This window comes from Anopheles ziemanni, chromosome 2 (genome assembly GCF_943734765.1).
Source record: "Anopheles ziemanni chromosome 2, idAnoZiCoDA_A2_x.2, whole genome shotgun sequence".
Lineage (NCBI taxonomy): Eukaryota > Metazoa > Arthropoda > Insecta > Diptera > Culicidae > Anopheles > Anopheles ziemanni.
The window spans coordinates 61374214-61398477 of NC_080705.1; the positions used below are offsets into that span (position 1 = coordinate 61374214).

Genomic DNA, 24264 nt, shown 5'->3' on the forward strand with positions numbered 1-24264 from the left:
GTTTTGTTAGCTTGCCGCACCAAGGGTGAGGCCGAGCTTGGGGTGGTTCTAGTAGCGGATGGTTCAGAGTTTTACATGTATTTTTTTTATTCCAACCACCATCTGCGTCCGTTTTAGTGGATCAACCGGGTATTCGAAATCTAGGGGGGTCGTTTGGTGATGGTTTTGCCTTTTTTTTGTTTTAGTTCATCCGATGGAGCATGGAGCTATCGTCACTGATGTATTTGTGTTTTTTTTTGGTTTGGATTTGTTTCTTCAATGGGGGGTTAGGGGATGATTTGAGATTTGCTGACGGGGATCTTCTAAGCCTGCGATATATAAAGATGTTGAGCGGGTCCGGCAAGTCAGTCTCAGCCAGTGTCGTCTCCAGTGCAGCACTCCAGAACAAGCGCGTGTTTTAAGTCTCGAAAGCGAAAGTTTGCAAACGGAAAGTGAACCATCGAGCAATTTTACTCATTTTATTGAAGCAAAGCGTTGAACAATAGTAGCAAAATGTTGAAATTGGTGAGTTATGTTGAAAATTAGTTATTAAGTTGTGGCTTATTGTGCTAGTGAAAAGTGTAGAAAAACCAACAAACGGACTTTAAATTATAAAAAAAATGAACTCAAGGATTTTAAGTGTGTTTTTCATAAACAATGAAAAATATGTTGCGCTGTATAAAAGTATGATGCACTATTTGCACACCAATGAATTGAGTCTACATAATGTGTTTGACTGTTAAGATACGGATTTTACCAACAAAGAAGGCATAGTTAAATTTATTTCGTATAAACAGAAATTTAAAAAATAGTGAACTTGTTTTGATAAAAGGAATAGTAAATAATACTCGTCTTCATAGCAGTTCCAATATAGATTTCAACCCCATTTGGAGCCCGTAAAAATGTTGAATTTAGATATCTTTACACAAATTGAAGTTTTACGATGGACTTTGTAGCACGTGACAAGCAGAAGTTGAACATTAACACATGGGGCTAAACATAATTCAATGTCGAGGAAGTAGAAGGCGTTGCTTGGTACCAGCCCAAAACTTTAGTTATCTTTCAAGTACATCGCGTGTACTAAATGTGGCAGTAACGAAACAGCATAGTGTGTACATCGTACTTATGCTCACTTTGGAGTAATTGAGTACCGCGTTCGTCCTTCGGTAGTGGCTCTTGACACCTCGAGCTAGTAACGTGACATCCAAAAAGGATCGAGGTCTTGCTTTTAACGACACGCGTAATCTTTACACGCATCTTCATTGCGCATTTACGTGGATTCGCATTAATCGCTTCCCTCTGTTGGCTCCGGTTTTCCCCTGCAGGTGATTACCCTGGCCGTGTGCGTTGTTGCCGTGGCTCTGGCTGCCCCCGCCGCCGACGACGCCTCGGCCAACATCCTGACGTACGACTCGCGCCTCGAACCGGACGGTGCCTACTCGTACAAGTACTCGACGAGCAACGGCATCCAGGCGGAGGAGAGCGGCATCGGCGGCCAGTCGGTGCAGGGTTCGGCCTCGTGGGTCGGCGACGACGGCGTTCCGATCGTGCTGACCTACACCGCCGACGAGAACGGCTTCCACCCGCAGGGCGTCCATCTGCCGACGCCGCCACCAATCCCGGACTACATCCTCCGGGCGCTCCGGTACATCGAGGCCAAGCAGGCGGAAAGGGCCGGAGGCAAGTGAGCGCGGCTCGCAACACTGCTCACTAGCTAGGTGACATTCCACCGGCGCATCCAAAGCTTTCTTCTTTCCCATCTTTGAGCCCACACCCCAACCCACAATCGCAGTTCGTCTCGAGTCCCGAGTCCGAAGAGGACGCCCATCAACGCACCATACTGGCCATCATTTTTAAACCTGATCATACTCCATGAACATATGTGTAAAAATATAAATACTCAAACATAAGTAGAAGTGCTTTTGATACCTACCGAAAGAAACCAGAAGTATGTAAACGAATTTTAAAATAGGGATGAAAACACATATTTTATAAATGGTTGAAGTAAAAACGCATTGAACTAAACAGAGAACAGAAGAACATTTACTGAAATATCTATAAGTGAAACAAAATGCTGAGTTTCAAATAAAAGCTATTGATCATAGCTTGGAATTCGGGAATTTCTAATCGTCTTCCATTAGTTTTACACAGAAATACCATCTTATCAATGTTTTCACATAAACCAAAACCGAATCAATTTTCCAAAAGATTGGTTTTCCTTCGATGTCGTAAAAGATAACACCTCACTCTGGTTGACCGCGTCGAGCTTCCTCATCGGTCAATTTGGTAGCATATTTTATTTCCCTTTCAAAAGACTTCCGCCCGCCACCAATCGAGACGACGGGACCGATCTTGTTACCACGTTTCACGTCGATATTGATTTGAATCGGTTCCATTGAGCAGGAGCCAACGATTGGTGAGAAAAACACAACCAATTCCAAACGTGCCACCGAAGCCAACCGAAGCGGCCAACCCCTTGCGGTATCGAAAAGCGTTCGGTTGAGGAGAGTTTATCGTGAAACTCGATACCCGATGCGGATGGACGGATTGGCAGTTGATCCACCGATCGGTTCGACATATGAACATAATTTACCCGGGGGCGACACGAGCTTTGGGGGCTTCGAAACGCGGCGGGGTATCGCTGCATGTCGGCGGCAGCATTGCTAAACGACACCCCAGTGCAAGTGCCACCGTGGGTTCGTCGTCGGTTTGATGGGGCGTTTGATTGATCGTTGAAGTCTTTTAATGTGCGGCCCAGGTGTGAGCATGAGGTGGAAATTTTGAAAACGAACCAATGACAATGAAATCACCTCAATGCGAGCGAGATCCATGTTTGTCCATAATGGCCATTATTAAATCAAAGAAGCAGTTCTGCAGTAAAGGTAATCTTGTTCAATCACCTTCGGTTGTATATAAATAAACTTAATCTCACATCGAATGGAAGCAAATGAGAAATACAGGTTGACAACTATCAATTAAACGCCTAATCGTAACCTGACAGAATAAATTGATTTTGTTGTTTGATATCTTGTGTGCAACTCTTGTTTTCTTTTTCTCTTTCCACTAACACTTTCCTTACCGTCAGGATAATTAATGGAATGCTCGTGGCAAATCAATGCTGCAGTTTATTATTTTATAATACCTTCCCCTTGTGGGGTACGGTCGGTGCCAAACTTGCAACAAAAGTGGAAACAAAAAACCGCATCTGAAATCCGTAGTGGCGAAATGTCATAATCGAGCCAAACACTCCAATCGCTATCGAGCGTGCCTGGTGGATTTCGATGGTTTTAACGTAAGCGTGCTAATGGATGGCGTTTGCGTTCGATGGGCACCGTAAGAATGACGTTATGCACAAGCCAGGGATGAGGGAATGGTAGAAAATGTTTCAACAATACTAATATCAAAAAGAAATCCCGTGAGAAGCACTTGCTTCGATGGTGGGCTGCCCCTTGATTTCGCTGTTCTCTTGTTCGTCACGAACGTTGCGATAACTCAATTAAAAGAGTAAACGGTGGCGTACGGTGCCTAGTGGTTAATCTTTGAAAAATTAACTTCTTGATAAACTGCGGTAAACAAATGGGCCTGATGGGCCAGCGGGAAGACATATTGGGTGGCTCCATTTATATCGGGGTATCCAAACTAAACGAGCTTGATGATAAAGTTGCTGTTTCAACGAGTGCTACCATTTTCCGTTTTGCTGCAGATCCAACATGACGTGGGATAAAACGCTGGAAGCAACAGTTTGACCTTTGCTAATGGTTGATAGCACCATTTCAATAGAGACGTTCAAAATTGTTCGCCACCGGAAACCGTTAAATGACTTTTGAAAAAAGGCTCGTTTGATCACGGAATTTTGAATACGAGGTGATCACATTTAGATTGACAACGGAAATAGGAAATTAATCGAAAGTAATTAAAATCGGTTCAGGTTTGAATTCTTAGAGCTGGGTGTAGGGAGTAATGAAAGGATGACTTAATTATTTGTTTCTTAGTTTTAAAAGTTCGCTTAGCAAACTTGAGGTTGCACTATAGTAGCTGCATCTACAATCTGTATGGGAATAAATTTACTTGATTGCATGCTTACTTATACATACATATGTTATATCAAGTGAGAGATATTGTTCAATAGTTGGAAAGCAAACAAATCAATTGAATTGAAGAAGAAGAAATGGTAGATACGATGAAACAGAGAATTCTTGGTAAAATAAAACAGGCGTAGAATGTATAGCTAAAACCTTAGTATTTCTCTACAAATAAAAGGTTTGTATCTACTGCGTAAGTAAAGTTACAGAAACCTCGGTCTGATTTTATCTTGCCCTTAAGAAAATGTTAGTGCTTAATACAAAACCCCACTTGAATTTTTATCGGATTTGTTCACGGTTATAGCTTTGTTTTTTCCAAAAATGAAGACTAAAATTGTTGAACGAGGTGTTCCTGTGATTCGTTGAAAACAACTCTAAATTTAAAAAAAATATGTATAAAAATGTTCAAAAAAGCTAAACAATAAAATAATAATAATTAAAAAATAATAAAAAGTTCATAAAATAAATCTATGAGTTTTAAAAACATGAAACCATTATTTTTAGGCATCCGGCTCTCACTTTTGGTTTCCTCCATCTGGCCCTTTTAGGAAATGTTAGCCAACCTTTGGTCTAAAGTTTTTAGGATATAAAATAAACTTTGATTAAATTAAAGATATAGTTTAAACCAGGTTTGAACTGCATGAATATTTAAGCTCCCACTGTGGAGTGTACTCCCGTACACACTTCTCACCACCACTCTCCCATCGTTCGTACCCCTCTTACCCATAAGCGACCAGCTCTTGCAATAACAGCCGAGTGCGTAGCGTACTCATGCATGTTTTCATTTCAGTAATTCCTCACTTTTTGTTGAAAAGTCTGCGCTAACCTGCGTTCGACCCTAACCCTGATGATCCGAACCCACAGAGTAGAATGCTCGATTTCTATCCGGAATATGGACTAAACCCCTTGACCCTTGGCCGCACTTAGAAACTCCTTTCGAACCTTTCGTGGAAAAGCCGTATCAAGGGAGGCTGGGTAGCCTTGCTGTTGAAGGTAGCTTGTCTGGGAATCTCAACGCTTCCACCCTCCTCCCCGTTTTCCTCTTCCTTATCGTGCTGTATCCCTATCAGTGACCGTGGTGATACCAGATGGTGTTATCCTTCGTCCGTTCCGTCGTCGGCTTGGTGGTGGTTTCGGTCGTTCTTCGTTTCATCTCCGCAGGAGCGATGATCCATGATCCTTCAAGCAGGAAGCCTAATGACCTCCCAGATCTTTCAAATGGCGCAAATCTCCTGGACAAGATTTTCTGCGCAGACCGGTTGCGAGCGAGCGCCCTGCCTCACATGACAAGTGTGGAAAAAACGAGGGCATGTGGATAGGACGTGTTGGGTCTCTTCGTCTTGGTCCAAGCAAACGGAATAGTTTGCTGTCCTTTTCACGGTTTCCCTGCCGACAGAAAACCGTACCCGGAAAGGACCTGAGTGACGAAGAAGTCCGTTACTTCATGCTAAAAGGTGAAAGCTTCAGGACTTTAAATAAGTTGACCACAGCCACATAAATACCAACCGTACTCGTCTTAAAAATTATGAACCATGAATTCGCCTTTGCACAAGTCAGTCGTGTGGTTGAATGGTACCGAAAATGGAGGTGCTCTCATGAATTCTAATCGTACAACTAATATTACGAAAATGATCAACGGTATCGCAAACGGTTAAACGGTTTATTCGTTTAAAACAGTCGACCGTTAATCGAGCAGTTAGTTACCGAGCGCCACCTACTTAAAAGCTTGTGTGATAAGCTTGCGCATTTGAATTTCAAAACAAAACGATTTCTTGTCCGGTAGCTACATCTAAATTGTTTTGATTTAGCAAAACTAATTGTTGAATTTCTAATTTGATTGCCCCAGATGCAACTTTCACACCAAAGAATGGATGGATGACTCCGTAAGTAAGTGAGTATTGCATGAGTTTGCTCGTGAACATTGCTGAAACGCTGGATTCACCCTTAAAATGACGGTTTCCTCCAAGAAAGGATCTGTTGATCTTCGGAATTTGTTGATTCATCCCAGCGCATATTTGGGACTATTTTGACGCGCAGAAGCATGTTTTTAAAATGTTCGTTTAAAGTGTTTTGATACCAATACACCTCGCTATTGGCGAATACAAGTAAAATTCAATATTTTTCTACAAATGATTGATATGTTAAAAAAGTCTGTTCCGAAAATTTTAGTTTTATATTAAATGAGTGTTGAAATTGGTGCACAAATATTAAAGTAACATTTATTTATGTGTTTTACACTCTTCCAACGTTTTGAAGCTACACTCACCGTTAAAAACGAAGGTGCTTTAGATGTATAAATACATGGGAGTCGCGGGTGACGTTTCTAAGTAGCTTATCCTCTTCCAGATGAATCCTACCGTTTGTTAAAATCTCGGGGAACGTCAATTGTTTTTTCAGCTTGTCGCACCAAGGGTGAGGCCGAACATGGTTCTAGTCGCGGATGGTTCAGAGTTTTACATGTATTTTTTTTATTCCAACCACCATTTGGATTTGTTTCTTCAATGGGGGGGGGGGGGGGGGTTTGGGGATGATTTGAGATTTTCGAGGATTTTTCTAAGCCTGCGATAAATAAAGATGTTGAGCGGGTCCAGCAAGTCAGTATCAGCCAGTGTCGTCTCCAGTGTAGCACTCCAGATTGTGTGTTGTTCTATTGTGTGTGTTGATCTATAGTAGCAAAATGTTCAAATTGGTGAGATAATGATGGTTATGTTGAAACTTGGTTATCAAGCAAATTATTATTTGGTTAATATCGGGTTCCACCTGCAGGTTATTGTCCTGTTCGTGTGCGCTGTTGCCGTTGCTGTGGCTGCCCCCGCCGCCGACGACGCCTCGACGCCGTACGAGTACTCGCCCATGTGGGGCGGCGAGAACGGCATCAAGCTGGTCTACATCGCCGACGAGAACGGCTTCAACCCGCAGGCCGATCATCTGCCGACGCCGCCACCAATCCCGGACTATGTGTTTAAGTCCGGATAAGTGATTCCGGCTCCCTTTAACAACCGCTGAAAGATAAGGAGGAGCTACTAGAGAAAGGAAAGCTGTTAAAATAGGTGCGGAAAGCGGGAGAAGAACCTTTTTGTTGCTAGCAAGGATCAAGAAACAAAAACTAAAATTTGGGTTTGTTTGCAAGATTTTCAAATTTACCGATCGCTCAGTAACATTGGACAAATAAAAAAATAAGTTGAAGTTCTTTGGAATACCTTCGGAAAGAAACCAAAAGTATATAAAACAAGCTGACCCAACGAGCTTCGCATCTTCCGATATCAATAATACGATAATATTGAAAAATAAAGCATTGGTACTCAAGGGAAACCCCATAGGGAAGGGTACATGAAGATTTCGACATAAAACTAAAACAGATAAATTTTTAAGTCGCGTTATATCAGGCAAATAAGTATAAAAATGTTTAAAAATTTTAACGATACAATTTCAAATATATTTTCTTTTACGAACTTTACTCCAGCAGTACATCTCTTATTTGATGATGTAGAGCTGGCATATGAATTTCAGTCAATAGATTGATACTCAAAAGCAAACACACATTTTAAAACGAACACCAATGCTTCATTGTAGATCATTCATTTTTCGATTGGAAATCTTCTTTTCAAAAGCTATGTGAAATATCTTCAACGATGCCATTTATATGCGTATCCCTTAATTGACGTGATTTGTTATGGCTGGCATATCGAAACGATCTTACTTTGAGTACGGATATATAGGTTCTTGCAGTTTGTTCTTCTAATCCAGTGGTCATCATGTTCCAGTAATTGTAACTGTAATGCTTCTCGAAAAGTTACACACACTCGCAGTGGATTGTGCAAATTTGTCCTAAGGCCAGATGAAAACACACCTGCATGCATGCAGGTCATAGACATGTCTATGTAGAAGACAGGTTTGCTTTTGCATAATCATTTCTCCGAAGATGCATTTAATGAATAATATCGAAGTAACTGCGAATAAAGCTAGGATATAGGAATCAAATCGCTAGTAGACAAAGTTCACCAATCTTGTTATTTGAGGTGTTTTTGCTTTCTATACTCCTGACTTAGAAGTTCTTGGTGCATTATTCAACCATTCGTCAAAGAAGCTGTGAACTGAAATAAAAAAAAAATAACCTTACACAATGTAGGAAAATATAATATGAAGTTAGTGTTTTCAAAAAAAACACATGGGGAGCTTTTTGTGAATTCATTATAAAACATACTAACGAAGCGGGATTGTAGACTACCCATACACGGGAAACATAGGCCGTTTGTTTTGACAACTGGCTAAACAATACCCCGGCGGCCAAATTGTACAGTTCTCTAACATGCACCATACATGTTATATGCTTTAGATAAGAATTTTGTACTGAACAAGTTTGCAACAATATTTTTATTGTTTATCACAACACCAAGCTGCTAGTCAAGTAGGCAAGCTCTATGCAGCTTCTTCGATGCATATACCCGGTGTGATGCACATATCGGGAAACATGGTCATATTTTGTAAAAGAACTTTATGCTAAAGAAGTTAGCAACAATATTTTATGTTGTGCATTACAACACACAGCTTCTTTGATACACACACTTGGTGTGATACAAAAATCTGCACGCGGAAAACATAGGTCTGTCCGACAGCTGACTAAATAATACAATTTGGCCTCCGGGGTACAGTTTATTTGGCCGCCGAGGTATTGTGTGTGTCGAAGAAGCTGCGTGATAAACAAAATAAAATATTGTTGCAATCTTGTTCAGTAGAAAGTTCTTATACAAAACATGTATGGGGCGTAACAATACGGCAACGTATTAACTGTTCATTCATTCTTTTCCGCAGTGCTACTTAGCAATAACTGTTGAGTGACTAACAGAAAAAAGTTAGAAAATGACCAATCGCCGAGAATACGTCACTCACGGCTACTTTAGAAAGAGAAAGATAGGACACTCAGTTATTTAGGGTAGAAAAATTGCGAACTCGCTTAAGTATGTATAAAAAGAGAGTGACTTAGAAGGACACACAACGTAAGAAACCACCAACCAGTGAACATCGTAATCCAGAGAAAGCAGAAAAATAAACACCAGTTCATTTCAGAACTTCCACCCAGGAATTATTTTGTCTTCTTTGCCATTCAGCGCATCCGCTTCACTGCGTTTCGACGGTCACCCAAAAATAACAATAAACGGAGACATTTCAAATCAACGCATACCAGAAGGCTGATCCCGTACAAGGTTAATCACGGCGAAACATCTTGTTAGGAAGCAGATAAAAAATGAGATCAAAAAAACTAAAAGTATGTCCAGGTATAAGCTTGTAATAAAATCACCGTGGTAAAAATACACAACTGTATATATCTTTATGAGTTGTATAATCCTAGAAAATAAAATAAAATAGAACGGATAGGGCATTTGTGGAGCTCTCAGCACCTTGTACGTCTTTTTATCAGGTGCCCTAACAGAACACCTTGTAATTGTTCTAAGCGGTGCACGTTTAACAATTTTGGGCAAGTCCTTGAAATTAACGGTTCGATCCGGGATTCTAAAAGCACAAGCATTGAGCTTTTAGTTATGCGGTTTGCATATCTATCAGGCGTTACGCTTGATACATACATTATACTCAAAGGTTATCTTGCTTGGTGGAAGGGAGTTCAGCATCCTAACGGTTTTCTAAATCTCTAAAGAACCTTAAAAAACGCAATATAAATTCAGGAGTGTGCGTCGAACGAACCTTTCTTGTAGTTTAAATCATGGCTCATATTTCAAACATTTTATCGTTGCTAGAAGTTGGCTTAAGGAGCGAGTAATATTACAAACCAAAGGCAGAACTAGTCGTTTACGCTACCACCGAGCCGTTTCCTGCAATCCGTTCCAAAAACCGACCGGTTTCGAGGTGTTGGGTTTCTCCAACGGGGTGCTCTTGCGTGGACGATAAAGATGCAACACCGTGTCGTAGGAAGAAGAACCGATTGCTACACGGCCAGCGATTGCATCGCAGATGTTCGGACAAAAATATGAAATAATTGCAGAAGAAAAAGAGAGAAAAAGAGGGAGGAACAGAATTCAACCACCACACCGTGACGATGGCGATGGCGACGGGGCTGATCCAGGTCATCGTGACGATGACGCTGGGGGCGCATCATCCCAAAGCCCGCCGTCGTTTTCGGGGCGTCCATTTCATTTGCGTTTCTTTTTCCACCGGGTGCGGCGTCGTTGCTCTTCTTGCTGCGAAGATATTAAATGTCCAGCCGGGGCCGCAATAGCCGGCACGCAGCGACACACGCGAGCCGATTGCGCCAAAGGAACGGACCACGCAACGGATCGAAAACGGTACACGCGAACCGGCCCGGATCGAATGATGAAACGAAGCGGCGAACGATGACGTAGTCGGCGGCGAGAGAAGGCAAATAAAGCGTGCCGGTGGGACAAACAAACGCAGTAAGGAGATGAGCAATGGCATTGGGGCAATCACTTTCGCTTTCTGTTAATCGGTAAAAAATGGTTACCGCTGACGATAAAAATAGGTAGAAGATAAATACATTAGAACACACACGGCAAGGTGGATGACATTGAATGCACTTCGCACCAGAAGTAGGTCACATATCGTTTTGCAAAACCACCCTTGGATGACCCCGAAATCTGCACGGAACCCCCTTCTGAACCGGGGTGGATGTGTTTGCCACCCAGGCGGGAAATTACAAATGACTCAGCAGATGATGTCCTGAACGGGCTGGTCCAAATTATTCATCGTCAAGCGTCTCTCATCGGAGAGACAGAACCTATGACCGCATGCTAATGTGACCGTGTCATACATTGTTGCGGCAGCCCAACGAGCCCGATTGGATTAAGCCGGTATCGTTTGATTTCATCCACATCCAATCGACAGGCCAAGCGTCCTTCGATGGGCGCGAGAAGAAGAAGCGCAAGGCATGGAAGGGATGAAACGTAATTTGTACGGAACCGGTCCGGAGGGAGGAAATCGACGGTGGCGACACACCGGTGGCAGGACAATATGGTGCCAGTGCGCGACGCGATGGTTCGTAATTTGCTGTAATATTTTTTCAAACGACATCCAACGAACGTTCATCAACGGTTTGTGCCAACCGTTGTGGCGGCGTAGGTTCGAGCTGACGATTCGAAGACGGACGACCGCACGGACAAGGCAACCCTTCGGGGTTGGTTTTACCTACCCTCACACGAACGAAACAATTTGACCCACGGTGAACCCTAGACGGTGAGCTTTGGACGACACGTAAATCTCGGGCGCCCACGTGCTCCAGCTCAGCGTTGGGTCAGCGTAATCGAGCGAAGGACGTGCGCTTCGCTGGGCGTCGCTGGACCTAACCCTCGCAATCGGGACAACGGATTGAAGCGCGTTTATAGATTAACAGGTTGATAATAGGAGCGTGTTTGAAAGCGCGCGCTGAGGCAACTTTAAATGGACTCGGAAGGCTGAACAGAAATAGCCATCGTCTGTCAAACGAGAGCGTCGGGGTTTTCGTGTGCTTTTCTTTGCTTCGCTTCCTCCCGCTTCGGTTCGCTCACGGTCGGAAGAGAAATTCTGATGTAACGTTTCTGCCCGTCGGTAGCTTCCGCGTTCCGTGCTGAAAATATGCTTCGGTGAAATCGGCAAGCGAGTTCTTTGGTGGATATTTATAGATGGTAAATGACGAGAACCGAGTGGTTTAACCTTGAGTGTCAATGTTCTGATAGATATTGGAGGTGTTTTCTAATAATTCACATTCAGAAGTTGAATCACATTTTCAATTTTTTGATCTATGAAAGTCACGAAGGCGCTGCATAATGTACAGATAAAGTTCATCATGATCTGAATTTTTATTCCCTGACGAAAGAGGCTTTTAAGGGTTGTTTGAAATGATGTACCTCATATGACATCAAAAGCAATGGCAGCAAATGCATTACGCAAACAAACAGCGAAGTGGAGTGAAATATCAACGAAGAAGGCAATTGTTCTAGTTGTGTAATTCAAGTGTTTCTGATTGGTTATCACTTTTGTAATTTTTTCCTATTTTTAAAGGTATTCTGATTGATTTTAAATTTTTTGAATATTTTTAATACCTCGCTTACATTCCAATTTTGCATTCCAGTTTTTGATTTAATTCAAAATGCATGGTTGTTCAGTTTATATTTTTTCCGGTTCATTTTTTTTCTAGAATATTTTTTTCTATTGCTATCAAGATCTTTGCCCATATAATTTTATATGAATTTCAAAGAATTGAAATTTCAGATTTTTATAGTTTTCCTGTTAAACGCCGACATGAACTGTAATTGGAAAACAATTGGTTAAGTTTTTGGTTTGGTTTCGCAACTTACATACGCACATCGGATCGTCAAGTGTGGTATTTAATTTATTACTACCAATACTTAAAAGGATTTATTTGAAACGCTTGCTTTATGCCAAAAACGAAAAAGAAACTAGGTTGTTGGTAATTTTGCATAGTAATTCACACCGTGGACCATAAACAGTCGCTATACAAGGGTCTTATGGGTCATGTTTTTGGTAACCTCATGCCACGCGGTGACACTTTCTTTCGTCGGCGATCTCCACTTAGAAAAAGGTGTAAATATTTAATTACTCAGCACTATAGCCTCCCCCTTTGCAGCACTTCATTTCCCGCGTCCTGCAGCACCTCCCGAGCTGCACCAGTATATTATACGTTAACAATTTTCTCATTTGCACCTAAGGGGATGCTCCGTGAGGTAGATGCCGGTGCTCAATTAGGCATAAATTAATACATCCATTTTCGGGTAAGCAGCAGAGTCCGGTACGGGTATGGCCGGTTGGGCAAACTGCAATCGCGCACGCACCCCGTAAACCCGCAGCCGACGGTAGCCAAAAGGTCAAACGAAATGATTTATGTTCCCGGGTGGGCGCAGGTTGTGTTTGACGCAACATCATTTCATAACGAGACATTTCATGAAGCACCGGACCTCGCCGGCTCCGGCTTTTCGGGTGCCCGCCAAAACGCGCCGATCGGATTGCGCGGATCAAACACGCATCATTCACCAATTTCCGCGTCGACCCTGAAACTGACAACAAATCATACGCGGAATTAGGTTGCCCGGGCAGCGTTCGGCCCTTTTGGAAGCAAGATTATTTTTTTCCGAGGGGTCGACGTTGTTGGACTGACACGCGAGGGATCATCGGCAAGCTGTGAGGTTTCGTCTTCAGCAACCCAGAGAAAAGAGAAGAAAGAAGAGTTTTCTCCGGTGTTTTTTCGGTCCCGCCGAATCTCGGTAGGTCAGTCGGATGTGGGGAATTATTCATGCGATGGTTCCAGTGTGCGAGAAAAAACAGCTCGAAATGGGCAGAGCGAAGTAAAACGGAGTCAAGTCTGAGCTCTGAGGTTTTTGCGTTTGCTTTTATTTGATATCCTCTTGTCAGACGCACAGTGGGCAGAACAGTGGACATAATGGTCTAGGTAGACAAATTTTCGATTATTATGAACCAACGATTATTATTGTGGTTAGACGAAATATAGGTAATATTATTCTAATGTAAATGAATTGTTTGTAATGTTAGTTTTCTTGTGGTATATGAAGCCATACATTATTAATTACATTATTTTCATTAAGCTATTTGTTATCTAAATTATTTAATTGAATTTTGAAAATTCAGCCATGTACGTAATTTTAATCGAAACAAAAATTGGTAAGTGATTTTGACCGATATCATGCCGAAGGGGTGTCGATGTTTAAAACCTGCCGAGTATCGCACCGTCCTCAGGCATGTCATTGGCCTCCTCCCAGCTGATGGATTTCAGCCCGAGCCCGGGAAATGGAGATGCCGAGGGATGGGACGATTGGCCAATATCGTCTCGCCCCGCGCTGAAGGGTTTCCAATGGCGTGTGGATTTTTTTTTTCGGTAGCAGCCAACCTCCAGCCAGACCGTAAGTTTGTGTGTTTATGTTCATTTGTTTCTCCATTGTCCGACGCCCGGTGACGCCCAGAAAACCGCCTGTCGTCCCGCGTGCTGAAGTCCGTACCAAAGGGTGCACCCTCGTTCGGTTTTGGTTTAGTGCCAAAATTTAATCCACAAACAATTCCAACCCCGAAACCCACTCGGCAAACGGACGGCCATGCACCGGAACGTGAGGCACAATGTTGGTAATGGCGCCCCGGCGTATGACGGCGAGCGTCTTCGGCCCGGGGGACGGTATTTAAATGTCAATTTTTGAAACCCCAAGGCCGGCCCGGCATGGCGTCAGTTGCGCCGGTTCTCCCGACCGGACAATGGCTGCGTGAGGTAAAATGGTCGGAGCGAATTGATTACGGACGCGATGCGCAATGTTACTGATGCTGCTGGTGCCTCCGAGGTTGATGTCCATCCCGACGGGAGCGAAAGGAGACAGTAGAACTCATAGTTGTGTAATTTTTCCACAAGTAAATGATTCTCCGAGTGAATTTTAAATTGCATTTTTTGGTGACCGAAAGAAAAGGAATCAATTCATATGAATTAAATATATACAAAAGTGTATAAAAAATGTGAAAAATATATTCTATCCTATTTTTTCTTAATTTTTATTTAACCAACGAAACTTACGCACCCCTGCTATCGTTATCTCACTATGCTGATGGTCTATCAACTTTAGACGGTAAGTGGTAAATCATTTAATTTGTTGGAGTATTTTGCCTCAAGACTAAACTAGATACTGACCAGTTTAAGGAATTTCATAAAAGTTTATCTACGGAGGAGAATATTGTCAACATTTAGCAAAATTTGAAGTTTCAACTGAATGCAACAACACCAACATTGTTTCAACAATATCAACTTGTCGAATTTGCGTTTGTAAAAAGTATCAAGACCTCTAAAAGTTCCTTCGCATTTAATATCTGTGCTAGTGATTCTGTCGTAAAAAGTTTATCACACCAATCTCTAGGTCACTGCGAAACCTTTTCCGACCGAGCTACAGCAAAACCCTCACGAAAAAGTGCGGGCCACCAAAAAGGAAACACAAAGAGATCCATCTTTCACTTGTCCATCTGCAAAATTTGAAGATCTCCACCCTGGACCGGAATAATAAGAGAAAGAAAGAGAGAGGGAGACCAGCAAAAACGCCTGCATCAATGCACGACCTGTTGCCCGTGCAGGGAAAATGTCAAAACGCTTCAGCGCACTCGAGATCCATCCAAAACGATCGATTTCGTCGATATCTTCGGCAGCGGCGTGACCTTTCCGACGCCAGCGATCCGAGACGGCCCCAAAACAGAAAACAGAACCCCCGAAATATTCATCAATTATCCTGCCCCGCACACCCGACCCCCCTTCTGCCTTTTCTCCTCCCTTGCTCCCACTCAACCATCCTTCACCCGGTCCGGTTTAAGTTGCATGATTGCATTGACCTCTTGACAGAAGCCAATTTTCGTTCGCGGTACGCGTCTTCACGATGCATGTGACACGATGCGTTGATCATGATGATGATGAAGGTTCCCTTTCAGCGACGGCGCGGGGTCACCTGCAGGAGTGTTGATTTTATTTAATTTTCGATGCAACGATTACAGCCATCTATTTATCGCAGATTACTTTCATGAACATGACGTGATCGACAAAAGCGAAGTTTGCAATGCTGCCTACCAACCGAGACGGCGTGGTTGATGTTTGCTGTCCGGATAACTTTATCGCTTTTCAATATCGATTTAAATCATACTTTTCCTACGGCAACCATTTTTACCGTCGAATACGAGCGTTGCTAATTGACAATAATTACGGATGACAGTGAGCTACTTCTTGCTGTGCGAAAAGCTCGAATTGGGTCGACCACTGTGGGTCGTTACTGCCTAGTGCGTCCGACTTAATAGACTCTCTTTCGGGTTGTTTACTTCTCCTTAAGCGAAGCGCCCATTCCACAGCCAAAACAAAACAAAAAGAAAGGTCCAGTTCACGTAGCAAAAGTAGGACGAGTTCAAAAAAGGGTTCGTCGCTTAATTTTAGGATAACCGGCGTCGAAGTCTTTCGTTGACCTTTCCGACGAGATGCGCGCATTTTTGGATGAGTCAAGTTCGAATGTTAAGCGTGCACCGGTCGGTCGTGTCGGTGTGTTCGCTTTTTTGTTTTCCCTTGAAATTTGCAACAGCCGTGAAAAAGGGAAAAGTTTTGCACCTGCGGCAAACGCTCGTTTACATAACACCGAGCTGTAGTTTCTTCCATTAGCCAGCGTTAGCATTAGCATTTTAGCACACCACGCCGACGGTCGGTCGGTCAGTCGGTGTATAAAAAGAAAACCCCAAACCATCGTGACCTTGGGGTGCAAAAAATCACTCCCCGATCGGCAGCAATAACTCAGCGATGTGTTTGATTTTTGATAGTTTGATGGACGCGAGCCACGCAACCTGACGCCGGGGTGACAATCGCAAGAGCCGTACGCGATGAACGCCCATTTGGCCATTTTGGTCGGTACGCGAATATCAAGGTCGGTCGCTCGGAGATGGCGTTAAAGCTGGGTTTGATTTAAATCGCAATTAATTAGCACTATTGTGTCCGGGAGAGGTGTAGGTCAATGTGAAAAAAATCGTACGAAACATAGAAAAACATCTTGGAAGATGGCCTATCGTTAGCTATGGCGAAATGATCGATAGGAACAATTTGATGGAAACGGACAAAAACATGATTAACTAATGTTGGATTAAGTTTTGATGGTTCCTCAATGGTATAAACATGGTAAGTTGACATGTCGAAAATAGAGCATACATGCAGAATAAAATAATAACACACGCTACATTTTCAATTTACGAATACATTACTTTACAAAAGTGTGGCAAGATGCGCCGTTGGAGTAAAGTGCATCATTTTGTCTAAATTTATATTATTTAAAGTATTTGTGTTATTTAAAAAACTATTAATTAATACAATATGTTCAAATGCATGCTGCATGATGTGTGGATTTCACGACACCGAATTATTAGTTTTTTACAGAGAATACAGAGCAAACTACGCTAGGAGTCAAGTAAAATTTTTCAACAATAGTTTAAGATATAATAAATATGAAAATTAATATACCAATCAAGCAAACACTCATGAAGTTCCGCTATATACTATTTTACGAATTGGATTTATAATTCCTTACATTTTGTTTTTTGACAAACATAAAAACATTTTCATTTAGAGGAAATATGTACCGACTGATTTGGGGCAGAATTTACTGCTGTAAACAGTAAGTAAACCATTCAAGATTTTCAAATTAATTCTTCATTTCACTATTTCAGGTAAATTTATTGAAGCTTTTTAATGATAAATTATCAATCTTTCACATTGAAATGTATGATGTAAAATTAATTCCAACAAAACCAATTATTAACTTGAATTGGAAATCCATGAAATAAGTTTTTTTGATACTGCCAATCTTGTGTGGACTTGGTATATCAGAAAAAAATATCCAGTGTCGACAAACATTTTTAATTCAAATACGAGTGGTAAGAATTTTTTTTGATAATTTTTTTTTTTTGTAGAACAGTGGGTAGAGAATCGATCTGTGAAAATCTAGATTATTTTCCAGAAAGGATAGCTAGAAATAAAAGATTTCCGCAAAGGAGAGGATTTTGCCTCACGTGTAATCACCTTAAAATTTAAGGTGTACTAGACCCTCTTTTCATAAAAACTATTCCTTGGCGTCAGTTTTGATTCGTTTGTGGTAAAGAATGCATCCATAGTTATGAGTTCTAGGGACACACATTAACACCCAGGAATATCGCACTGACTTTCAGTTTCCTAGTTGTTTCTGTTGTTCGTTTCAATTCCAGCTCTTATGCAATTCCCGGCACTTCTTTTACACCTACTGCTTCTGCTGTTGCTGATGCTGCTTCAAATATTTGCCCATCGCATTGACAGCCACATCGGCCGCGGTTACATACCGGCGTGTAGAAAATGGACCCACCTTCCTCTCCACCTCTCACCATTCAAATCAAACGTCTCACCGCGAGATGAACCTCAAACCCGGTGACGAAACGAAGGCCCCCGAAGGTGGTTGCAGTGGGTGTGCGTGTGTGTGTGTGTGCGTGAAGAAATATTAAAATTTATTCGAAAATTATGATAAACACCCGCTCGTTTCGTTCGGTGGCAGCGCTTCACACGGAGGACACACGTTGGGTGATTTTAAAGGTAAATTTTCGTTTGCTGATGATGAATCCACCGAATTTGCGGGTTTTGGTGTTTTCTTCTTTGCTTTATCATTGTGCTGTGTGTTTCACGCACGCTATCGCCCCTGTCTTGTAAAGCTACAAAATAGCCGTTACAGCCGGACGGGCCATTTTTACATGACGCCTGCCGTGAGTGTGAGATGATGATGATGGCTCCGTTTGCTTTTGCTCGCTCGTTGACCGACGGCATTTAGCCGGTGACCTTCGGCGTTACATCGCGCCGCGTGTTTGATGGTTTTTTTTTTATTTTTATACACTTTTTCGGTGCTCGTTTTTAATTTTTAGTCGCTTCATCAGACAGCCTCGGCTCATCTTCTCATCTCGATCGCTCGCGGGATGAGAAAAAAAGGCTTTACAATAAAACTCCCTTCCAACAACCTGAGCCAACGCCCGTCGAAGATGATGAATTTCGGAATAATTTGCGAAAGTGTAAATTACCATACACTATCAGCGCCAGCACCAGGAAGCTAGAATAAATACAAACCTACGTGGCCAGACATTTGGCTTGTGGGAAACAATATTACTACCATGCCGGTTCCATGTTCCCACCGCGAAGCGGCTCGGTTCCTAGCGCATCGATGAGATTTTTATCACCCGTTACCCTTGAAGCGTTTGCCTAGATCCTGGCCCCCGGGTTTCGGCTTTGGATCGGCATTCCTAAACCGAAGCGCGGCGGCAACACCCGGCGGGCGGCCGTCGCAGGGAAAAACCTATCATATTGCTCACCAACCCATGTGGCCCAGTGCCGAGGACATGTGGTTTAGCATGGTTAAAACCGGCAGCAACCACAACGAAAACAGGCTCTCGAGAGGAAGAAGAATACAGTGAACGGCAAAACAGCGACGAGGAAAATATTTTTTTTATTTATGAAATGATTAACCAGCTTGACGGATGGAAATAAGATGCTAAGTTTAGCCTCGCCGTGATTTTGAGAGTCGCGGTTTTTTTCCTCTTTCGTTTGTTGATTGTTTTTTTCTAAACATTGTTATTTTTAACCATGCGTTATTTTTAAACTTTGCTAGTGTCATCGGCTTGGTTTTCGCTTTCGTTCGGAAGACGGACTGGCTCATCTTGTCCAGCGGGCTACACGTTTTGGGTGCGTCCGAATCGGTTCGATAATGGTTCGCATTAATTATTCATAGCTTCATCAAAGCGATATGTTTTATTCTGGTTTGTTCAAAAACGGCGGTACGTTTCGATCATTTGAATCATCGACGATAGATGGTTGCCTATTTCTCTCAATTTTTTTTCCCCACTGTCTTTTCGATCCCATCAGAACCGGAAATCAGATGGATGGTTTTTAATCACGCAGTTTATAATAAATGGAATGAAAAACCTAACTGCCCAATTGCCTCATCACTCACAATTGAAACTGCCGTCAAATTGTACCGCACCGATCGAAGCCACCGTTGCGCTCTGTGTGTGCGGTCGGCCACCATATTACCGGCCTGACATTGATCTTGATCTTCCGAACGGCCGGGCTCATCGATGGAAGCCAATCGCGGAATGGATTGTGAAAGTAAAAGGGCACCATCGACGTCGACCGGTCGGCGGTGGAAGCAGCTTCCAACGCGCGCGGGAGGAAGAAGCAGAGGGGGGAGGTAAAACTGTGACCAATTGCCGAAAACATCCTCATTAACCCTCAAACCATGCGCTCAAACAGCACCATCATTAACACCAAAGGCACCGGACGCTTTGGCATATGAAAATAATCCTCCTATTTGAACACCTGTCGTTGTCTGCCCGCGTTAGGTGTTTGTATGCCGGTGGGCAATTTTCGCACCACCAAACAAGAGCATCTGGTGACGCTGGGAGGAGATGCCGGAGAGGGGGGGGGGGGGGGGAGAGGTTTGGACTGCGACGGCTACCACTTAGCGCCATCCCCGCCATCGTTCGGAATGTTCGAAACGGTTCGAAAAACGGTTCCACAATTAAAGATGCGTTAAGAGAGCGGAAGAAAAAAAAAACAAGCTGATCAAGAGAGTTAGAGGCCTGTAGCGAAAGGCTGCTAAAATTACCACCGAAAGTTGCAGTGGGGACATCGCATAGATCGTAACTGCAGCGCATCTTTTGATTGACGATCGATCGAACCGCGATCGCATCTATTGGTCCGTCAAGGGTCTCTCAAGTGTAGCGGGTTCTCCTGAGGAACTGTGGATAGGGAGGACGGGGGGTCCGCGCAGGGATGCGTCATGGACGGTGTCCGAGGTCCAGCTGCATCCATCTGGGGCGAGTGAAGGCGTACTGCGCGATTTGAGCAGGAAAGAACGCCGATGAAAAAGCGAGACACCTACACCGCGTGAGTGAGCGGATCAAAATATATGCATCCAGCTTGAACCTCAACCACCGGCCGACAAGTCTCGCCGAGGAATGCGTACGGCCCAGCAAGACGAGATGCGCAAGACGCAAATGCTCCTCCGCGAGTGTGACGCTGAAGGTGGGAGTTCGAACGCGAACGATGGATGAGTAGAGATGCTTCCCAAGAGCTCTAGTTGTTCGCTCGCCGGAGTAGGGGAAAGGGAATGGCAGGGGTCACCCAGGGTAAGTGAGAGGGCACACGCACACTCGTCCGCGAGCCGAGACTGGAAAGGTTGCGGCTGAAGATGGTACCGCCGCGGTGATGATCGGTTTACGGATCCGGACCGAACAGCTTGGCAACAGCATTCTTCGGGTGAACAGATATCCCCTTCCACTGGCGGGGTGGGGTGAAGTGTGGTGTGGGGTTTTAGGCCACCACCGCAACAGCCACGGCCGGGGGTTGGAGGGGATGAGAAGGGGTCGATCTCTCGGGGAGCTCGGTGACGACGCCAGGAATCAGTTCGCGCCACAACGGATCGTGCCGTCCGGGCCACTATATAAGCGAGCCGACGAGCGATAATTGATATCAGTTCTCGCAGCTCAGCCTTTATCGCAACACTCAGCTTCTTCTCTAGCAGGCTTACGCAACGCTACCTAAAGTCGCCAAAATGTACAAGCTGGTGAGTGGTGGTTCCTTTCTCCGCAATGGGACCCGAGTGGAGTTTTGCCAAGGATTAGGAAAGTTGCCTTGTACAGAGCAACGTGTAGTGTCAGCAGCGAGTTCTAAACTCCTCCCAAGGTGTCTACAGAGCAGTGAATCAGGCCAAAACAAAATTGCCATCAGTGCTTCCATATCCCAGTGAAATTTAAACGTGCCCTGTGTGTAACTCGGTTGTGATGGGATTATTGTAGGAAGTCTCGGAATGAGTTCCGTTTGTGTGTTTGGTGGCAATACCTACTCCACTAATGGCACGTGCTCTAAAATCTGCCAAAAGTTGGAATGTTCTGTTGCTGGTTGTGTGTCTCATCCACGAAAACTGTTTCTTGTCTTATTTCTGCCACCAGCCGTAGATGGAAACAATGGAAGATTTTCTTTTTGAGGCAAATCCCATAATTTTGGGTAGTTTTGGTCACAAGGTTCCTCGGATAGTTATGACCAACTGCAAAGGAAGATTTATGGCGCATTCACCATGTTCAGCAGACGAAACAAAAGGAGTAGAAACTGGGTGTTGAACATACCATGGGAACGAGAGGTCCAATTTAAATCTGTTTGTTGCGTAGTTTTCCCAAATCATCCAATTTCGCATGGTATAGCGCCGTGTTATGCCTTTCATTTCTCATCAGAGACATCTGTTTGGTATCTTCTTTTTGAGGGATTCACGTCAATCATGGTCCATGTTTTTGTTTGTACTAAGAAAATCGCGTTCTCCATCTCTTACCACAACAGTTCGTCATCGCCGCCCTGGTTGCCGTCGCAGCCGCACAGAAACGTGAGGACGTCGAGGCTCAGGTGCTCGCCCAGGAGTCCGTCGTCAACCCGGACGGCTCGTACAACTACCGCTACGAGACGAGCAACGGCATCCAGGCGCAGGAGTCCGGCGTCGGTGGCCAGTCGGCCCAGGGCAGCTACTCGTACACCGGCGATGACGGTGCCCAGTACCAGGTGACGTACGTTGCCGACGAGAACGGATTCCAGCCGCAGGGTGCTCATCTGCCCGTCGACGGTCCGGCTCCCGAGCACGTCCTGAAGACGCTCGAGCAGATCCGCGCCAACCCGCCGCGTGACGACCCGAACTTCAGCCTGGACGCCCTCAACGCTGCCATCGCCCGACTGAGCGGCAAGAAATAAATCCTCCCCCCATCCAGAATCCCCTTCCTATCCCTCCTCCGCCTCCCGCGGGGAGAAGAGTGAGATGTAACGTTCGCCACCAAGTCACCATGTGTTCCAAGCCGCACGTTCCGGTCCGCGGGCGTTTGTGCGGGAGAGGAGCTAAGTCATTGTCAAGTAAGCTACAGCCGCTTGCTTGAGGCGGAAGGAAGGACGTCGAGTACTCGCGATACACAATACCTGACACATACTCCCAATGCCGCTTCCGAGTCGGTTCGCGGCCAACAGCCAACATGTATCACAATCTCTTATTCCATGGTTCCTTTCGGGGAATCCTTTCTTCCAATCTATTCTCTACCAACACGCACACGAAACACTCTTTTTCTGACACACACACGAAGACACTACCGCCTTCTTTCGCCCTATTACTCCCACACCGTTTCATACCTTTCCCGATCGAAACTCTATGTAAATAGCCAGTTTGATAGTTTGTAAATAAAACAACCTACAAAAAATTTAATCACTTTCAGTTTTGCTTCGTTCAGTTGGTTCATCCATTGAAGCGCCGTGCTCAAGGCGTCATCGAAAGATCTGTTGATTACCTCCGAAAAACCATCTCGCTAATTGAGGGCTCCAAAGTCACAACCATGGTCGCTTACTGGTGGCTAGCATCAAAACGATGATCCTCTTGAAATGTGCGAGTGAAACCGTGTCGATTTTGGGAGACTGAAGATTGCACTACGAGCTACCTTACCTAGAAGCGGCAGCATCTCGTCAAGGCTTCTCAACCCTTGCTGGAGTGTGTAATAGCTCATGCTACGTGTGCTCGAACGGTGATTTTTACGACCATCCAACCTTGTGCCCCAGGTCCGTTGCTTGATTCGATTAAACGCCGTCAAATGCTAAACGACCGATTAAGAACCACTCCTAGGTAGGCACCACGGGTGTTAGCACGTTTTCGCGGGGGAGAGGGAAGGGGTTATTTTTGACATCTTCCATCACCAGCGAAAGGTCACCGATGGGTCTAAAATAGCGCCGAAGCAGCGATCTGTTGTCTGTTGTGGATTTGATGGTTGGCGGATGCTGCCAAGACGCCACCTAATTCGTCCGGTGGTATTTTTAGACTTCAATCTCGGCTTGATGGAGCCATTTAGTCTCCCCTTCCAGCTGGATACGATCATGTATCGAGTCGAGACATCTTACAATGAATATACGCGTGTTTCATCTGATCGCATATTTGATAGCCCGCTCTGCTGTGCACTTTGTTTATTTTTATTCCCATCTTCTTTAATCCTGAACAACAGATGAGTCCCGTATCTGTGCCAATCAAGGTCAAGGTTTTGCATGCATCTTTTACCGTACTGACGCAACCAATGGCTTGTAAAATGAGAAGAGGGGAATAAATAAAATCATCCCAACGAGTGATGTTTGACTTTCAAGATAACTTTCACTTTCATTTGAACTGAAGAAGCGCCGACCGTTTCTCCGGTCGAGCAGGAGTGGTTTGTTTTAAAGCGGCGTTTGTTGTACCATCGATAGACAATATCAAATGTAAAGCGTTTAAAGTATTTTACTTTACTATTTTAATTCAGTTTCAGCAGACACAGTTATGCAATCCATTTCTTTCTCTGTGATCCAATGACGAAGTAATTTGGCGGTTCGTCATCTGATATTGGCGATTTTCTCACTTCAGCTTTGAGCCCCTATTTGAACTTTTGGTTGGAGTAGGGGCCAGATGGTACATATTAAATCACATTCACTACCCATTGGAAGGTGGCCAACTTCCTCGGTGTGTTGTCTGGAACTGTATCCGAGCGTTTCAATGCAATCCACGAACGTTGATGTGAGTCGTGATATTTATTTTTAGTATTCCGGGGGTCAATACCATACACGACATATGCAGCTCTCCAAATCCTTATCTTATCTACTTGTAGGAGTGTTAGATCCTTCGGC

At 44.0% G+C, this 24264-nt stretch overlaps 2 protein-coding genes across 2 annotated transcripts; both read left to right on the forward strand.

Annotated features, from left to right (window-relative positions):
* The first annotated feature begins 492 nt into the window (after positions 1-492).
* Positions 493-1667, forward strand: LOC131282644 (endocuticle structural glycoprotein SgAbd-2-like). Its single transcript, XM_058312165.1, has 2 exons — positions 493-504; positions 1305-1667. Exons 1-2 carry the CDS (start codon positions 493-495, stop codon positions 1665-1667), a joined length of 375 nt encoding a protein of 124 aa, XP_058168148.1.
* A 19460-nt stretch (positions 1668-21127) lies between these two features.
* LOC131281957 (cuticle protein CP14.6-like) lies at positions 21128-22332 on the forward strand. Its single transcript, XM_058311334.1, has 2 exons — positions 21128-21163; positions 21931-22332. The coding sequence occupies exons 1-2, from the start codon at positions 21152-21154 to the stop codon at positions 22330-22332; spliced, it is 414 nt and encodes a 137-aa protein (XP_058167317.1). The 5' UTR covers positions 21128-21151.
* The last annotated feature ends 1932 nt before the right edge of the window (positions 22333-24264 follow it).